The sequence below is a fragment of the Eumetopias jubatus genome, unplaced genomic scaffold, assembly GCF_037043125.1.
Source record: "Eumetopias jubatus isolate StellerSeaLion01/CBP00866 unplaced genomic scaffold, mEumJub1_p1.0 scaffold_1, whole genome shotgun sequence".
Lineage (NCBI taxonomy): Eukaryota > Metazoa > Chordata > Mammalia > Carnivora > Otariidae > Eumetopias > Eumetopias jubatus.
In genome coordinates, this window is record NW_028274807.1 from 148,658,501 (window position 1) to 148,672,899 (window position 14,399).

Below are 14,399 nucleotides of genomic sequence, written 5' to 3' on the forward strand. Positions count from 1 at the left end.
CTGTGTAGCAAAGGTGTGAAGGTAGAAACGCTCAAGGGACATTAGTGGTGGGTAAGGTGTGATCTGAGGTTGGGAAGAAGGGCAGAGGATGGTCTCCTGGCCAGGGCTCCCTGCCGGGGCATGCACACACTTTCCCCTGTGCAGTAATACAGGGAGAGTTGGCCCTAGTCAGGAAAGGCCTTCGCGGGAGCAGAGAAGGCAGTGGGCCATTTTAAGTGGCCAGGGTCTGGCTCGGAAGAAATCTTTTTTTTTTTTTAAAGAGGAATGGGGAGGGGGTGGGTGGGGGGAAGCTGTTTCCAGGAACCCCCAGCTCAGGACTTCTGCAGGGTCTCTGGCCCGTGGGCAGAGGTGAAGGTCAGGCCCACAGATGACCTCCCCCTCCTCCCCCCCCCCCCGCTTCCCTCCCGCCCCCCCGCCGTCCTCCCTGCCCAGGTTCCTCTCCAGTCACAGTTTACTTTTCAGGCGGATCTGGGGGTGGGTGGTAAGGAGGGCGCAGAGGAAGGACGTTTAGATTGGATGATAGCAACTGCCTCGGGCAGGGTGGAGGTGAAAGCCTGGGGGAGGCCTCGGCTCTGCCACCGTCGCCGGGGGGCCTTCCGGACACTCCGCGCCACTCCGGGCCTCAGTCTACCCATCCGCGAACGGGGGCCGTGTGGCGAGGTGGGGATCTTTGCGACCCTGCTCTGCCGGCTGGGAGCGTCGGCGACTTCAAGAAACTGCGGGAGGGGGACGGGCAGGGCGACCCGGAGCGCAGGACGGTCGCGGCGCCCGCGCGGGGTCAGAGTCCGCAGGGAGGCCCTGCGGCCGCTGCGCCAAGCTCGGGCGGGAGGGGCGGGGGGAGGCGGCGCCTCCGGGGCGGGGCTGCCGGGCGGCCTGGCGGGAGGCCGGGCGTGCGTCAGCGCTGAGAGCCCCGGAGTTTTCCACTGACGAGGAGGGCGGAGCGGCGGGCGGGGCCGGGCGCAGCCAGTCTCCCGCCGCCGCCGCCGCTGCCGGACGCGCAGAGGTAGAGGGGCGGCTGGGCCGACGGCTGCCCGGCGGAGCGCACACGGGGTCGCGGCGCGGGGGGCGTCCCCTGCCGGGACGCGAGTCGCGTCGGTGTCCTGGGCGAGCTCCCGGATTGCAGGTGAGCGCCGAGGGGTTGCGGGCCGGGACCTCGGGGAGGGGGCGCCCCGCGCGGGGGGCTGCGCCCCTCTGGTCCCTGCCACTTGCCCCCGGCCGCCCTGAGCGGGCGCCGGGGCGGGGACGGCCCGGCTCGGCCCCCAGACTGCGCGCCCGGCCGGCGTCCGGGGAGAGGAGGCGGAGAGGCGAGAGTGGCAGGTTTTCCGCTCCCCTCCCCCGCGCCGCCGCCGGTACCCCGAGAAGTCGCGGCGCCCCGAGCCCGCTGCGGGTGGCGGCCGAGCGGAGGTTGGCGCCGGTGGCGGGGTGACGGGGTGCGCGCGCCCACGGGAGAGTTTCCTTTTGACCCAGTTGCCTGAGAACTTTTCAGAAGTTCCTCGCGTGGCCGGAGCAGGTGACATTTGTCGCCTTCCTCCTCGGGCTCCCCCCCCTCCAGGGCCGGGCGCCGGGTTGCGGCGCGTGCCTGGCGCCCCCCGCCGGCAGGGGTCAGTGAGGGAGTGGAGAGAAGAGTGAGGAGGAGTGAGGCTCCGTGAGTCACGGACCCCGACGGGGGGGTGGGGGGGGAGGAGGAGGGATTGTGTCGTACGCTCACCTGTTTGTCAGTCACCGTCACACGCAGAGGCCACCGCTGTGAGTCACGGGCGCAGCCCCACCGGACACCCGCGGGCACACGTAGCCTCTCTCCCACGCACTTCTCCCCTCTCCAGCACGTACTTCCTCCCGGTCCTCAGTTTCCCCTCCCCGGGGGCCCTTCCACAGGCATGCACCCTTGGATGTCCCCACCACAGCAGCCGTCACACACTTAGTCACTCCGGCTCTCTGGCACAGTCACACACATAGCCTACACTCCTGACACTGGAGGAGCCCTCCCCGGCTCCACTGCCCACCCCACACCTCCACTCAGATGTCTCACAGCCCCCCGGAGCGGGCCTCCTCCACCCGCCTCCAAATCCTTGACATCACTGCCCTCTTCCAGCTCCACATCCAGAGGTCCCCGAGTCTATTCGCCTTTCTCCTTTGCCCTCCCTGTCCTGTCATGGCTCACCTAGCTAGCCCTGGCACGGGGCCAACTAGTCACACCCCCCCTCCGGTCGGGGACTGAGCCATCTTTTTAAAATGCAAATCTGGTATTGTCACTCCCTACTTAAACCCTACTGTGGCTTCCAGTGCCCTCAGGCTAAAACCTGCCTGTCAGCCCTGGCTCTCGAAACCTGTCCCAGGACGCCCCTCCCCCTCATCATTCTGGCTCTCTCTCATGCTGTGCCCCCTCTGGAACTTTCCACCTCCCTTCCTCCTAGAGATTGTTTTTACCCTCAGCTTTCCCCCTCCTGTCGCACCCCTCCGGCCTGCCACCCCAGCACTCACGATGGTTTTGTAACTACATACTCCTTGCCCCTAAATTCAAAAGCTGTAAGAGTGCAACCCCAGTGTGGGTCTTGCTCCCTGTCTGCCCAAGTGCCTGACACAGTACTTGGCATGCCATAGGAGCTCAATATTTGTTGAATGAATGAATGAGAAGGAAGGAGGCCTTGCTTAGGTGGAGGAAGCAGTTGCTGTCAGGTGCAATTTCCCTTCGGCAGGAGCAGTTGGCCTCCTGTAGCCAGCAAACATTTGGCACCTACCCAGTGCCAGGCCCTGGAGGCCAAGGCTGAGGAACTGTGCCCTCCCCAGGGAGCACTTTCAGAGGGATGGGGGGATGGGGTGTGCTAAGGCTTCCTGTCTCCCCTCTCTATGCTGCCCAGGTTGTTTTTCTAGCCAATCCCATTGGGGGCCAGAGGTACTCAGAGGTGTCTTTTCCTTGTCCCAGGAAATAGCTCCTGAGGGTCTGGGGTCATGTGTTGGGGGGAGCTGGCCTGACCAAGGCCTGGGGATCTGAGGTTAAAGGACACATTCTTCAGATTCCCGGAGGTGGATGGAGGCAGCTGAAGGTGCCCCCTCTCCCCAATATCAGCTCTGGTGGGGAGCTGGGGCATTGGGATTGGTGAGCTGCACAGAGGAGTTGATGTGACTTCCCAGAGGCCCTGAGATATCCCCCTGGCCCCCAAAGAGCCTTTGTTTGCCTAGTGCCCAGGGTGAGGTGGCCTTCCTGGGATTCACACTGTGGCCTGAGTGTGTAGATAGTTGTGAGTAGTAGAGTGGGGAAGTCTCACCCCTTCATCCTGAGCTGTCCAACTCCTGTGTGTGGTGACAGGAGGGTGGCCTGATTATCAGGGCCCAGGCAGATCCCGGAAGAAGCCTGGCTGTCTTTGATTCAGGGCCTGTCTCTGGGGCTCCTCGGGGGTGTGGCATTTCTGTCTGAGCCAGCTCCTGGGAATTGCTTTTCCTTCCTCCAGGACCCTAGGAGGGGGCCATGTTCACCCTGGGAACAGAGCCATGGTTGGGATCTTGATTCCTGGGTAGCTGCTGAGGGCCCCTCCCCCCTCCTCTGACTCACTGTCTGACACTTTTCTTGGACTCTTTCACTATCTTTCATTCCTTTTCTGACTTGGCCTGTCCTTGTCTCTGGCTGGGTCTTTTTCTCATCTCCTGCCTCTGCCTCTCTCGGCCTCTGGATTCCCAGGTGGGACAGGAAAGCACAAGACCCAAGGACTGCTCCTTCTCCCTCCACCCAGGAGGAGTGTCAGGGAAGAGATCCGTTCTCATCACACTCTAGGTCTGCAGATCCAGGGGTTCATCACTAGAACCTGCAGCATGGCTGTAGCTTCTCTGTGTCCCTGTTTTCCTGTCAGCAGCCTTGAAGCTTATAATGCCTACACTTTAAATTCCCATTCTGTAGACATGCCTGAGGCAGAGCCAGGGTGTCTGGCTTAAATCCGCTTGCTTGATATCTATTTGTTTACTTCTGGGGAACAGGGAGCCTCCTGAGATGCCTATGTTGGCACCTGACTGCAGCCTGAACTTCCTACCCTCAGAGCCACCCCTCCTGTGGCTTGAAGGCAAGCAGGCTGGGGGGTGGAAATGCGCCCCCCCCCCACCGAAACTAACTGTGACAGGATCAGGAGATGGCCCTGAGCAGTCACCCCCCAGAGGTCCACCTCTGCTGGTCTTTAGGTGCCTTCTCTGTGCCAGACTCTGTTCTAGGCATGAGTACAAGGATGGCCAGGCAGAGAGGCCCTCAGCCTGGTGTTGAGGGAGCGGCAGTGAGGCCGAAGCAAGACTTCGAGAGAAGGGCGGGGGGTAGGGGAATCCCAGGGCCCGTGGGAGCCCAGAGAGGCATGTAGTCAGGAGTGAGGAGTGGGGGTTTCAGGGAGGCCCTCTTGGAAATGACTATTAAGGGAGAGTAGGCTGGGTTCCAGCTTGTGCAAAGGCCAGGAGGCGGGCAGGTCATGGCAATTAGGGGAACTGCAAGTTCAGCTGGAATATAGTGAAGGGGGGGTGGGGGGAGGCAGCAGCCAGGCCTGCTTCAGCCTCGTGGAATTCTAGGCTTGATCCTAAGGGCCAGCTTTCCTAAGCATGGGGGTGACAGAGATCTTCAGGAAGATCACTGTGGCTGCAGGGGGACGGCAGGAGCAGAGGCAGGGAACATGGACCGTAGCAGGGGGGACAGAGACATAAGGTAACAAAGTTGAAGGAGCCATACATGAAATGCATAAAGCATATGAATCTTGTGTGTACAGCTAGGTGAATTTTTAGTTTTAGACATCCATGGAACCACCACCAGCCAGATCAACACAGGACATTTTGAGAAACCCACCTGCCCAGAAGTTCCCCCCATGATTGTCCCCGGTGCATATCAAACACCCTTCCCTCCCGTTCTGACTTGTATCATCACTGATTGGGGTTTCTTTTCCTTGAACTTCATTCACATGTATTCTTGTGTCTGGCTTCTTTCATTCCACACGACATCCCTGAGATTCACATGTTGTTGTATCCAGGAGCTCCTTTTTCTTACAGTGTAGAATGATATGTTCACTCAGCACGTATCACTGTCCTAAGAACTTGACATGTATTGATTCCTGTAAACATCCCAACCCTGTAAGGTTTTAAGACAAAGAATTGGAGACACCGAGAGCTTGAGGACCTTGACCAGGGTCACGCAGCCGAGTAATGGCCAAGCCAGGGTTCCAATGCAGGCAATCTGGTTTTGGGGCCAAGGTTCTTAACACTGTGCCGATGGCCTCCCCAGTCCCCACTGTATCTCTGCCTGGCCTTGTGTGCATTAAGTGGGCTAGTGTGTACTTGCAGGGCTGGGTGCCTGGATGTGGCTGGAGGGAGAGGGAGGAAGGAGTTGAGGATGGCTGCAGGTTTCTGGCTTGAGTAACTGGGTGGGTGGCAGTGCCGTTACTAAGATAGGGGACACAGGAAGAGGAACAGATGGCATGGGGGGTGGGGAACAGACGGGGGGTTCAATTTGGGGCCTGTGGAATTTTATGTTTCTAAGGGACGGCCAGGCAGAAATACAAAGTGGGCATTCGGTTTTGGCGGGGGTGGGCCTTGGGCTTGGGTGTGTGATTGCATTCAGCATTGTGTGGACAGCATCTGGAGTTTGGGATAGGCTGGGTTCTCCTAGGGGGGCTGGTAGGGGCAGGGTATGTGGGTGTGGTTTGCCGGCGTGTGTTTGTGTGTGTCTCTGTGGTCTGCACGTGTGTGCATGTGTGTGTGCCTGGCTCTGGGTCATGAGTTCCCCCATCTCCTAGGAGAGCTTGCAGGTCAGCTGGGAGCTGGGTTGTTTTTGTTTGTGGTTTGGGGGGGGGAGGGGGGCTGTGGGTGCCAAGCCTGAGAAACTACCGCTGAGAAGTCCCCGGAAGCACCTGTGCGTTCTCTTCCCCTGGCCCAGTGTGAAGGGCTAGCAAGGAGGGGAGTTTCTCTTGCTTCTCTCTTGCCAGTGGGGAGAAGTTGTGCTCAGGACGAATTTTATCCAGTAAGTCCACTGACCACTGCACCCTCTAGGATCCAGAGACTTTGTGCTAGGCTTGGCAAAGGGGGTCAGGGGTGTTTAGAAAGGATACCTGAGTAGAGGAGATCGCCAGCCTTCTGGTTGGTTTTTCCTGTTCTCATTTCCTGTGATGGCAGTGGGGGAGGGGCTCCCCAGCACTAGGGCCTCTGCACTGTTTCCCCTTCTTCCTGGTGACCTTCTGGGGCCCAGGCTTGAGCCCTGTAGGACACAGAGAGACAAGGTAGCTCAGCCCTTAGGACTGAGTCCTTTGGGAATTCCCAGGGATAGCGGAGGCATTTAGGGGTGGGAGCCCCCAACTCCTCTCCCCTTAGCCGAGGCCAGCCAGGCTGCGGGAGGCTCCAGTTGCACCCCGTCTGAGGGCTGAGACCCTCAAAGGGGAGAACACGGTAAGCTATGTGTCCTGAGGCGCCCCCAAGTCACCAAGCTACAAACAGGAGACAGTGGGACATCTTGACCAGTCAGTTTCACCAAGAGGTGTAGGGGTGGGTGTGTGTGTGTGTGTGTGTGTGTGTGTGTGTAAGAGGAAAAAGGGGTGTGTGTGTGTGTGTGTGTGTGTGTGTGTAAGAGGAAAAAAATAATTTCCATAGGAAGTTAATTCAAACAAACAGGGTTAGATATTGGAGTAGAGGCAAGATGTAGATGCATTTTTAAGATCAAAAAGGAGATTGTTAGAGACACATGAAACACAGCTGAGCCTGGAGGCAGGGGACTTCTGTGGGGCGGGGGTTTCTGCGGGAAAGTCTGAGTGGCTCTGTCACAGGAGAGGAGGGAGGGGCTCCGGAAAGTCCTGTGTCTGGGAATTGGGGCCAGTGTGGAAGCCAGCCTGTTTCCCAGAGTGCCCTGGTCCACCTGGCCCCAGAGACGGCGAGAAGGGGAGAGAGAGAGTGTGTGTGTATGCGCACGCAGGGTGGTGTGTCTGTGGGTGTGCTGGGGGTTGGTGGTGGAGGGGGAGGAGGACCAGGAAGCAGAGCCACTGTACAGGGCTGTGCAGCCTGTGGCAGACGGCCTCACACACACAAAGGCACACAGATGCGAGCCGTGTGAATCACCCAGCCAGTGAGTCAGCCCCCAGGATTCCTGTCGGGGGAATGAGCAAGGCCTGGCTGAGGTCTGTTGGTCCATCTGTTGGTCTGGTGTATGCATGTGTGTAGGTGGGTTGTAGGAGGTAGTGAGGAAGGTTCCTGGTGGCGTCCTGGGAAGGCTTTTGGGCAGAGGTGGTGGGAGTCTGCAAGTGCCAGGATGAGGGTTTGGACCTCAGTGCTCTGCTTGTGGAAAGAAGCCTCCTGGAGCCGTGCCCCCCCCCCGCCCCGCCGCCGCACGCAGAGCCAAGGTGGGGGTGCCTGGGACATCTTGGGGGCTAAGGGGAGAGTTGGTCGTGGCTGAGCAGCCACACCTGCCCTCAGGCCTGCCACTGAGAGCTTTCTCCTTTCCGTTCCAGGCTGTGTGTGAGCAGACCCCAGAGTGCCCCCTGCCCCGCCATGACTGGGCCACTGAAGAGGAAGTTTGACCAGCTGGATGAGGACTCCTCCTCGCTCTGCTCCTCCTCCTCCTCGTCCTCCTCGGGCCGTCCTTCTCGGTCCTGCTCTCCAAGCTCTTCAGCCTCCCCAGCCCGGGACTCCGATGAGGAGGGCCCCTGGGATCAGTTGCCCTTGCCTGACCGGGACTTCTCTGGCCCCCGGAGTTTCACCCGTGAGTCCCCCTCCCCTGGGAACCACCACACCCCTTCTTCCTTCCTGAAGATGAAATTGGGAGGCCCCTGACAAAGCTATTCTAGGCCTCTGGAGGTCGTGTCCCCACAGCTTTGGCTCCCCACCTTGGCCACTTCCCGTAATACAGTGGTCACTCGGGAAGGTCCACCATCCCGAGGCACTTGGGCCCAGCTAACTTCACCTTCGACCTCGGGACTTCCTGCTTAGAAGTCCTGCAGGTCAGGACGGAGCTCCTGAGTGGCCCTGGGGCCCTCTGGCTCCAACTCCTCCCTTATGTTCCAGTTTCGTTTCTCCAGCTTGCACACCCTGTCCTACCAACTGAACCACTGGAGTCCCACGCCCCACACTCTGCACTGCGGGGCCTGTCAGGCCGGTCCCTCTCCTGTCAAAATGCCATTTGGCTTTGCCTGAACATAGTGGAAAGGTTTCGTCCCCAGTTATTTTTCAAGCTGGTGTCATTCTGATTTCAAAAATGGCAAAGACAGCCCTAAAGCAGTATTCCTCGGCTGTGTTTTCCATTATTGCTGCCCCCAACCCCAAGGAGCCTTTTTAGACATATTTTTCCTAATTATCCCTGCTGTGACTATCTTAATACCCTGGATATGGTGTCTTTGTTTATGTACCAATATGTATATCTGTGTATTATACATAGAAAAAGAGAATGATTTTTAGCACACAGAACCTAACAGTATGTTGACTAAACTGTGGGTTTATTCTGGCAATATAAGAATGGTTTAATATTTATAAAATCCAGTCTTAAGAGTTTACCCAATGGCGATATCAAAGGAGGGAAAATAGGAGAGCCACTGTGGATGCTGAAAAACATTTGATAAAATGTCATGTTCCTTCTAGATTAAGACCCTTGGTAAAATAGCAGTAAGTGAATTCTACCTTAAGTGATTAAAAATCTGTGTCTCGACCCAAAAGCTGGCATTCCAATGAATGAGGAAATACTGGAAGCCATCCCACTACGGAACAAGAGGAGGATGCTGTCTGTCGTCACTAGTAGTTAACATTGTTCAATAAGTGCTACCCAGTTCAGGTTGCAGAGAGAATAAGAATTCTGTATGTTGGATTGGGACAGGCAAAATAATACATTAAGTTGAAATACATGCAGTTGCCAATATTCAGCTGTTTTAAAGTAACTACTTATGGTTCAGTTAAAAGCAATAGTATACCAATATTTGTATAGAATATACCAAATATATAGCTTACTAATCAATATACAGTCTATAACTTAGGAAGGCAATTCCAAATAACAGCCTTTCTAAGCCTGTTGCAAAATGCAAGAAAAGCTGTAAAGGAAAAGATCAACATATTTTTAATTACATGACCTTAGAAGTTGTTTTGTAAAATGCCTTGAACAAAAATAAGACTAAAATAATTGCACAGATAGGTTAGACAGATGATCAGTGTCTTTGATATCATATATAAAGAGCTCCTACAGATCAATAAAAAACTATAGGAAACTGCATAAGGACCCTATAAATGGCTAATAAAGAGGGGAAAGATGTTTAATCTCACAAATGCTTTCATTTGGACTGGTAAGCGCCCATGTTGACCTAGGAGCGGCATTCAGTTTTACCATCTCTAATCCCAGCCAGGCTGGCTCCCAAACTCAGATGCGTTTCTTTTTCTCTCGGGTGGGAGGTCAGAGCGGGACGTGTGAGGAGAAGCCGTTCAGCATCATCTTCCTGGAGGTCTGCTGTCCTGTCCCTCACAGAGAACTAATGCCCTGCCCCTTCCCTCCATGCCTTCCAGCCCTGTCCATCCTGAAGCGGGCTCCCCGGAAGCGGCCAGGCCGCGTCGCCTTCGATGGCATCACCGTCTTCTACTTTCCACGGTGCCAGGGCTTCACCAGCGTGCCCAGCCGTGGTGGCTGCACTCTGGGTATGGCCCCTCGCCACAGCGCCTGCCGCCGCTTCTCCCTGGCTGAGTTCACCCAGGAGCAAGCCCGGGCACGGCGTGAGAAGCTGCGCCTACGCTTGAAGGAGGAGAAGCTGGAGGCGCTACGGTGGAAGGTAGGGAGACTCGTCTCCATCGCCCGTGCCCTCCGCTGGCTTCAGAAGTCCAAGCCTTGAGGGGAGGGGCCTCCAGGGTGGGGGCCAGTTTGCTCATGATGTATTTGGGGAAGAGACCCCTGGGGCCACTATTGCTCCATCAGGGCCTTGTTGCCCGGATTATCAGCAGACAGTGGGGTGTGGAAGGGCCTGTGTCTGCTGTAGGAGCTGGGGACATGGTGCCTGAAGCTGTCTGACCTCGCCGCGGGGGTGGTGGGGAGTTGCTGTGACATTGGGGGTTGGGGTGTCAGGCTGGCTGCGGAGGGAGGCGGGGGGCTTGTCCACAAACTGGGGAAATGACAGGAACAGGAAATCTCTTTGCAAATGACCCGAGGGCAGGGTTCTTGGCCTTCCGGTTCAGTGTGGTATCCATGATGCCCAGCCCAGAGGAAGCATGTGGGGAACATTTGTCCAGGGACTAATGGCTGCGGGGGCCAAGACCCCTGACTCTCTCTCCCATCCCTCCTCCCTCCCGTGGGTACAGCTTGCAGAGACTGGGGTACCACTCACAGTGGACACCATTGATGACGCCTCCGTGGAAGAGGACTTGGCTGTGGCCGTGGCCGGCGGCCAGTTGGAGGAGATGACCTTCCTACAGCCCTACCCGGCCCGGCGACGGCGGGCTCTGCTGCGGGCTGCCGGTGTGCGGAGGATCGATCGTGAGGAGAAGCGGGAGCTGCAGGCTCTGCGCCAGTCCCGGGAGGACTGTGGCTGTCGCTGTGATCGGGTCTGTGACCCCGAGACCTGCAGCTGCAGTCTGGCGGGCATCAAGTGCCAGGTATGGGCTGGGAAGGGGAGCCTGAGCGCGGGGGCTCCTCTGGGCTCCGCGGCATCCTCGCTCATGCTCTGCTCTCTTTGTAGATGGACCACACCGCGTTCCCCTGCGGCTGCTGCAGGGAGGGCTGCGAGAACCCCAAGGGCCGTGTGGAATTTAATCAGGCCCGCGTGCAGACCCATTTCCTCCACACGCTCACCCGCCTGCAGCTGGAGCAGGGGGCTGAGAGCCTGGGGGAGCTGGAGGCCCCGGGCCAGGGTGGCCCAGCCAGCCCCGGTGAGCAGGTCCTGGCCCCCGCTTTCCCACTGGCCAAGCCCCCTGGGAGCAGTGAGCTGGGAGACAACAGCTGTAGCAGCGACATGACTGACTCCTCCACAGCTTCGGGCACGAGCGAGGCCCTGGGCAGCACCGCCCACCCAGCCCTGCCTGGCCCTGGCTTCCAGCCCGACGTGGACGACGACAGCCTGGCCCGGGTCCTGAGTCTCAGTGACTCGGACCTGGGCGGGGAGGAGGAGGAGGAGGAGGAGGACGGGGGGGTGGGGAACCTCGACAACCTCAGCTGCTTCCACCCAGCTGACATCTTTGGGACTGGTGACCCTGGTGGCCTGGCCAGCTGGACCCACGGCCATTCCAGCTCTAGCCTCGCGTCGGGCATCCTGGACGAAAACGCCAACCTGGATGCCAGCTTCTTCCTCAACAGTGGCCTCGAAGGGCTGGGAGAAGGCAGCCTCCCCGGCACCTCGGTGCCGCCTAGCTCGGACGCTGGCCAGAGCAACTCTGTGGACCTCAGCTTGTCTTCCTGCGACTCCTTCGAGCTGCTCCAGGCCCTGCCGGACTATAGCCTCGGGCCTCACTACACCTCCCGGACGGCATCGGACGGCCTGGACAACCTCGAGGCCCCCTCCTTCCCCTGGCCTGCCTTTTCTCCCCCGGGGGATGCTGGCGCTTGCTTCCTGGAGCCTGTCGTGGGCCTGCCGGACCCCGCTGCTGAGGCCCTGGCCCCCTTCATAGACAGCCAGTTGTTTGAGGACACTGCCCCAGCACCCCTGGTGGAGCCGGTGCCGGTGTGATGACTAGGGTACCTTTTCACGGCCCCGAGAGCCCTGTTGCTGCTTTGTTGTAATTTGGGGGCTCCCTGAGGTCTGTATGTTAAGGGTTTCCCGTTGGCTGGCTCATCCATGCGGGCGCTCCTGATTTTTGTGCAACACTCTGGATTGATTTATTTATTTTTGTAACTTTCTGTGCTGAAGAGAGGGTGGGGAGGGGGCTTTCCCTTTTGGCCCCCCGGCCCCCCTCCCCCCATCCCCCAAAGCTCACACAGTCTCTCCTTCCACTTCCATGGTGTGTGCCCAGAACAGGAGGAAACAGGGCTCCCCTGGAGCTTTGCAGACCCCTTTTCGGTCTCATATGTTCCTCAGCCCGAACAAGACGGGGCTGAAATCAGCCACTTCTAATGGCTTCTCCTGCCACCCTGAGCCCCAGACCCATGGGTGGCTGTGTTTTCTGGACTGTGAAGACTATAATTTATTTCCATAATTTATTCGGAGACTAGGAGGCGTAGGCTTCTCCCCGCTGGCTGGTGGGCAGTGCTGGGGTTGGGGCGGGGCACAGACCCCGTGAGCCCCTTTTGCCTTGTAGTCCAACCCTGCCCTACCTGGGCTTTGGTACAAACCAGGTGTGGATTGGGGCCCTTCGGCCCTCCTGTGGCAGCTGCCTGGCTCCTGGCGGGTGGCTGAGGACAGCGTCTAGGTAGGGGGCTGGGCCGACCGACCATGACCAAAGCCTGCCTCTGCCCCACACAGCCCCCTCTGCGTCCTGCCCTCTGCTGGCCCATCTTCCTCCCCAAAGGCCACAGCCTTTATTCTGGGCCCACTGATGTCGAAGGGAAGCAGGAGAGAGGACCCAGAGAGGGCAAGGGGCTAGCCTTGGGGCCTACAGCACGCCCCTGACTACTGTCTCAGGGCTTTCTGGGCACTGCATGCCCCAGCCTGGGCCACCTGCCCATGCCCTGAGGCCAGTTGGCTGGGGTGAGGGGTAGCCCCTGTGGCTTTTATGCCCTACGTTTGCTGATGCTGAGTTTTGCATCCTAATTTCTGTATCGTCCTTGAGTGTTAGAACTATAATTTATTCATTTTTCTCTATGTCTGTGCCAAGAAGCCCAGGCTCTGGGCCTGCCTTCTTGCCCAGGAGGCCTTGCCAGCCTGCGTGCTTGTGGGAACACCTTGTACCTGAGCTTACAGGTACCAATAAAGAGGCTCTATTTTTAACAGTGTGGTCTGCATTTGTGGGACTGGGAGATGGGTATACCCTCAGGACGTAGTGAGGAGGGAGGGGGAGATGGTTCCCGCAGGGCAGTGTGGACACTGGGGCTATGTTGGGGTAGGAGTGGGGGCCACAACGCAGTGAGCCTCTTTCCATGCAGGCCTGTCACCTTGGAGATAGGAAGCCAGCTGGGAGGTTGCCAGGCAGGTAGAGCAGTTTTCCCTTTTTAGGAACCCATCTCTCTCCAGTGGTCTCCTGGGGTGGTGGTGCGCAGCAGCAGGGCAGTCTTCTGAGACCTGGCTATCCGCTCGCTCGGGCTGTTTCCCACTGGTACACTGAGCTAGGTGGGGCCTGGCCCTGGGGGCGAAGTCCCCTCCTCTCCCCCCCAGTTAGGGGCAGGCAGTGGGATGTGGCCAGCAGAGGCCTTGTGTGGGGCTGAGCTGCTGAGGCCCCTGGGGACTTGAGCACCGGAAGCTGCAGGACTTCAACCATCCGCACCAGCCAGACCCGTCTGACGGGTCCCCAGCAGCCCGGCTGCGGGATGAGGAGCAGGCCGAGGAGCAGGCCGCACCCTGCCCTGGGGACTCCCAGACTAGGGCCTGAGGAGCAAGGTTGACCTCCCCCTTAGGAATGATTTATACGAAGGGCTGGAAGGGAGGACCAAACAAGGAGACCAGATCTGGCTCTAATTCTCTGCCTTCTCATCTGTGCTGGGCTCTCCTTATTTCATCTCTGTGGCTTATTGGGTGAGAGCACGGACCCAGAGTGCCAGGTTCAAATCCCAGCTCTTCTACTACCTGGCAAGGTGGCTTAGGTAGATCATGTCCCCTCTACTACCACGGGGTCTTGGTGTCCTCAATACTGTGCAACTAATCACACCGCTCGCCTCATAAGCTCATTCAGTTCGCATATATACAGCACTTAGGAGAGTGCCCGGGACATGCAAGCCTCGTTTGTGACTTCCATTTTGTTTTTATATTTCTGCCTCTATTTCTATGTTCTATCCTCTCTTGTTTGCAAGTTCTGTCACTCTTTGGGTATCTGTCTCTTATCTCTGGACATGGCCACGTGGCCACATCGTCAGTGGCCGGGAGAGGATCCATAGCTTGGAGCCTGGCCTATGGTGGGCAGCCTGTCCCTGTAACCAACTTAGCCAGGGACAGCCAGGCCTTAGGCTTGTCAGGGTGGAGTATCCTGGTACATTTCGTTGTTCTGTCTTCCCCCTGAGGGTTCCCGGGAACCCTCTTGCAGAGATTGCTTCAGCATGTGTGATTCAAAATCTGGGCCTCACCAAGGGCTCTGAGGCCCTGCTCTGATTAGCCTGGGGATCTGGATGGCAGCTCCTGGCCGCTCCAGTTCCCTGGCTGGAAGCCCCCACAGGCTCCTAAACCATGGACACAGCCCATGGCTGGACTGAACCTGCCCACTCCCCGTCTAGGGCAACAGGATCACTTCCTGGGCTTTTTTTTTTTTTTTTTAAGATAAATATAGACAATTTAGGTTTTAACAGCAATAAAAATGTGATTAATGTACAATCCTTTACAGCATCATTCTCCATACAGACAAACTGTCTCTCAATG

The 14,399-nt window shown here is 57.9% G+C and overlaps 1 protein-coding gene across 5 annotated transcripts; it reads left to right on the forward strand.

Moving 5' to 3' along the window:
* The first annotated feature begins 488 nt into the window (after positions 1-488).
* On the forward strand, positions 489-12,824 carry CSRNP1 (cysteine and serine rich nuclear protein 1). 5 transcript variants are annotated; one of them, XM_028107018.2, is made up of 5 exons: positions 489-660; positions 7,452-7,702; positions 9,484-9,743; positions 10,267-10,560; positions 10,644-12,824. In XM_028107018.2, the coding sequence occupies exons 2-5, from the start codon at positions 7,492-7,494 to the stop codon at positions 11,625-11,627; spliced, it is 1,749 nt and encodes a 582-aa protein (XP_027962819.1). In that variant the 5' UTR covers positions 489-660; positions 7,452-7,491; the 3' UTR covers positions 11,628-12,824. The 5 variants fall into 5 exon arrangements, with proteins under 5 accessions (XP_027962819.1, XP_027962818.1, XP_027962821.1 ...); XM_028107017.2 differs by lacking the exon at positions 489-660 and adding an exon at positions 970-1,123; XM_028107020.2 differs by lacking the exon at positions 489-660 and adding an exon at positions 5,855-5,977.
* Positions 12,825-14,399: the final 1,575 nt, after the last annotated feature.